Source organism: Austrofundulus limnaeus, unplaced genomic scaffold, assembly GCF_001266775.1.
Source record: "Austrofundulus limnaeus strain Quisiro unplaced genomic scaffold, Austrofundulus_limnaeus-1.0 Scaffold898, whole genome shotgun sequence".
Lineage (NCBI taxonomy): Eukaryota > Metazoa > Chordata > Actinopteri > Cyprinodontiformes > Rivulidae > Austrofundulus > Austrofundulus limnaeus.
Genome location: NW_013953300.1, coordinates 33,205 through 37,151, shown reverse-complemented (window position 1 = coordinate 37,151; position 3,947 = coordinate 33,205). Strand labels below are relative to the sequence as shown.

The window sequence follows — 3,947 nt, the reverse complement described above, 5'->3', positions numbered from 1 at the left end:
TAACCCTGGTTGGTAAACTGGTTGGTTAACCCTGGTTGTTGTTAAACTAGTTGTTTGGTTAACCCTGGTTGTTTTGTTAACCCTGGTTGGTAGACTGGTTGGTTAACCCTGGTTGTTTGGCTAGCCCTGGTTGGTTAACCCTGGTTGTTTGGTTAACCCTGGTTGGTAGACTGGTTGGTTAACCCTGGTTGGTACACTGCTTGGTTAACCCTGGTTGGTACACTGCTTGGTTAACCCTGGTTGGTACACTGGTTGGTTAACCCTAGTTGTTGGTTAACCCTGGTTGGTACACTGGTTGATTAACCCTGGTTGGTACACTGGTTGGTTAACCCTAGTTGTTGGTTAACCCTGGTTGGTACACTGGTTGGTTAACCCTGGTTGGTTAACTCTGGTTGGCTGGTTAGCCCTGGTTGGTAAACTGGTTGGTTAACTTTGGTTGGTTGGTTGATAGACTGGTTGGTTAACCCTGGTTGGTAAACTGGTTGGTTGGTTGGTTGGTTGGTTGGTTGGTTGGTTGGTTAACCCTGGTTGTTTATCTCAGGCTGGCCTTGTGCATGCTGGATGTTCAGCAGTTTGAGTTGGTCCTAATCGATCCTCCTGACCGTCCTGATGAAGGTCTTGTATCTTCATCAGTGTGTGACCTCATCCCTCTGGTCTTCCTCAGTTCAAAGATCCTCTCATCCTCCTGCTGCTGGCCTCAGCCGTCATCAGCATCATCATGCACCAGTTCGATGACGCCATCAGCATCACGGTGGTATGTTGGATCTAACACAAACATAAGATTCCTTATTTAGTAATGTTTATAATAAAACATCTGATTTGACCTCTCACAGTCATGGCTGACCTCACAAAGTCACCTTGTTAATATTTAATTTAAGACAGTCAGTGTTTTGTGTTTCGATTAGTCCTGAATCTTTGTGATGGTTTGTTTTGTTCACCAGGCCATCATCATCGTGGTGACGGTCGCCTTCGTTCAGGTACTTCCTGTTTGTTCAACCATCACATGTTGTTGGTAGTTTGAAGCCACGGATGGTTGTGTGTGTGTGTGTTAGAAGCTGAACCTTGTGTTTCCTGTGTGCAGGAGTATCGCTCAGAGAAGTCTTTAGAAGAGCTCGGGAAGCTGGTTCCTCCAGAATGCCACTGGTGAGAGTTTATTTTAGTAGTTATGATCCTGCTCCTCCTGCTCCTGCTCCTCCTCCTCCTGTGGAACTGAAGCCAGGGCCTGTGACTGTTGGACAGTAGTTGGTGGACAGCAGTCATCTCCAGATGTTCTCAGAGCTTCTCAGTCTTGTTGCTTTGTGTCAGATTATCCTCAAATCCTCTCAGTTCAGCTGATCTTCTGCCAGATCTTTTCTGTTAAACTGAATAACCGTGAAGGTAAACCCACCTGTCCCCTCAGCATCAGGGATGGACACCAGGTGCACATGTTGGCCCGGGAACTGGTTCCTGGTGACACCGTGTGCCTGTCGGTGGGGGAGCGGGTCCCTGCAGACCTCCGTCTGTTTGAGGTACGGCTGTTAGTGGAGTGTTTGTTCTTATCCACCTGTTGAAGACCACCTGCAGACCACACAGGTGTGTCTGCCTCAGGTGTTGCAGCTGAAACAACTGAGCCTGGTTCAGCTGTGAACTGTCTCCTCCTCCCCCAGGCCAGCGACCTCTCTGTGGACGAGTCCAGTTTGACGGGGGAGACCACCCCCAGCTCCAAATCCACGTCCCACCAGCCGGCAGCCTCCAACGGAGACATCTCGTCCCGCAGCAACATCGCCTTCATGGGGACGCTGGTCCGCTACGGCAAGGCCAAGGTACCAGCAGGACCAGTACCCTGAGACCCGTTGGAGTCCTCAGGTCCTGTTTGTAGAGTCCTAACCCTGGTCGGTTTGTTCCTCAGGGCATCGTCATCGGGACCGGAGAGGACTCAGAGTTTGGAGAGATTTTTAAAATGATGCAAGCTGAAGAGGTGTGTTTTTAAAAACAAATCTTTTTAACCTTGAATAAAGACACTTCTGTTTGCAGAGAACACTCTGTCCAAATACAGAAGCTTAGAAGAAAACCAGCTGACCCATGTCTGCTCCTGATCAAATATTTGAGCTGCTGTTGGTGGTTTACAGTGGACAGTAACTGCTGAGCCTGTTTCCTGTTTCAGTCTCCTAAAACGCCTCTGCAGAAGAGCATGGACCTGCTGGGAAAGCAGCTGTCTCTTTACTCCTTCTGCATCATAGGTGAGCATGTTGTCTCTGCCCGAGTCGTGACCTCCGTCTGCAGGTGGGCTCGGTGTCACCTGTCTGTCTGTCTGATGTTTCAGGTGTCATCATGCTGGTGGGATGGCTGCAGGGGAAGAGCCTCCTGGACATGTTCACCATCGGGGTCAGGTATCTGCAGCTGGAGCTTTCTGCTGCTAGTGAATGTTGACAGGTCACAGAAAACTAAACGAGGCACAACAAGCTTTCCTACATGATGGTTCTTGATGGGGCTGTGGGTTCTCTTCCCTCAGTCTGGCTGTTGCTGCCATCCCAGAGGGCTTGCCCATCGTGGTGACGGTGACGCTGGCGCTTGGTGTGATGAGGATGGCGCAAAAGAGAGCCATCGTCAAGAAGCTCCCCATCGTAGAGACCCTGGGTACGGTTCTGATGGGATCAGATGGTGGTTCTGACTGTGTGAGGTTCTGGGTGTTAACAGGAGCGTTCTTCTGGTGTTTCTTTTTGTCAGGATGCTGTAACGTCATCTGTTCAGACAAAACAGGAACTCTGACCAAGAATGAGATGACCGTCACTCAGATTTTCACATCAGATGGGATCCATGCCAAGGTCTGAGTCTTTTAATCTGAAACTTTTAGTCTGACTTCAGTGGCATTAGGCTCACAGGTAGATGTTTCCTGCTTAGAGCTGAGTCATTAACAGGATTTTTAATGACCTTTATAACAAGCTGTTTGGGTCATTTATCTCTTTGAATCAAGGATGTTGAAGCAGAAAAACATCCTAACATTCAGAGCTACATGGGACCCAAAACTGGCCTGGGAAACGCCTCAGATTTTTTGTTAGTTTACCCTCAGCATTGTCTTGCAGGTGACAGGCGTCGGCTACAACGGGATGGGAGAAGTATTACTGGAGGGAGATGTCATACATGGCTTCTCCTGCCCTTCAATCAGTAAAATTGTGGAGGTAAAGAAATCCCCTCAGCCCTTGATAATCTTTGATTTTTTGTTTACAAATTGAAGAGTTAAAATTACCTCAGATTTCTGTTACTTTACATTTTACAGTACAACTATATAGTACAGTATGGGTAGTATAGTACGGAACATTGGGGTAGTATAGTATGGAACATTGAGGTAGTATAGTATGGAACATTGAGGTAGTATAGTGCGGAACATTGGGGTAGTATAGTATGGAACATTGGGGTAGTATAGTGCGGAACATTGGGGTAGTATAGTATAGAACATTGGGGTAGTATAGTATGGAACATTGGGGTAGTATAGTATGGAACATTGGGGTAGTATAGTATGGAACATTGGGGTAGTATAGTGCGGAACATTGGGGTAGTATAGTGCGGAACATTGGGGTAGTATAGTGCGGAACATTGGGGTAGTATAGTATGGAACATTGGGGTAGTATAGTATGGAACATTGAGGTAGTATAGTGCGGAACATTGAGGTAGTATAGTGCGGAACATTGGGGTAGTATAGTGCGGAACATTGGGGTAGTATAGTGTGGAACATTGGGGTAGTATAGTGTGGAACATTGGGGTAGTATAGTGTGGAACATTGGGGTAGTATAGTGCTGAACATAGTGCGGAATATTGAGGTAGAATAGTGCGGAACATTGGGGTAGTATAGTGCGGAACATTGGGGTAGTATAGTGTGGAACATTGGGGTAGTATAGTGTGGAACATTGGGGTAGTATAGTGTGGAACATTGGGGTAGTATAGTGCTGAACATAGTGCGGAATATTGAG

The 3,947-nt window shown here is 47.3% G+C and overlaps 1 protein-coding gene across 2 annotated transcripts in view; it reads left to right on the top strand.

The window, feature by feature from the left end:
• The window catches only part of atp2c1 (ATPase secretory pathway Ca2+ transporting 1), a 29,145-nt gene that overhangs the window by 18,473 nt on the left and 6,725 nt on the right, over positions 1-3,947 (top strand). For both annotated transcript variants that reach the window (XM_014029406.1, XM_014029405.1), the window contains 11 exons: positions 665-754; positions 942-977; positions 1,082-1,143; positions 1,400-1,508; positions 1,647-1,802; positions 1,889-1,957; positions 2,144-2,219; positions 2,303-2,369; positions 2,492-2,616; positions 2,707-2,804; positions 3,063-3,158. In XM_014029406.1, coding sequence (XP_013884860.1) covers positions 665-754; positions 942-977; positions 1,082-1,143; positions 1,400-1,508; positions 1,647-1,802; positions 1,889-1,957; positions 2,144-2,219; positions 2,303-2,369; positions 2,492-2,616; positions 2,707-2,804; positions 3,063-3,158 — 984 coding nt within the window. The remainder of the gene's footprint in view (positions 1-664; positions 755-941; positions 978-1,081; positions 1,144-1,399; positions 1,509-1,646; positions 1,803-1,888; positions 1,958-2,143; positions 2,220-2,302; positions 2,370-2,491; positions 2,617-2,706; positions 2,805-3,062; positions 3,159-3,947) is intronic.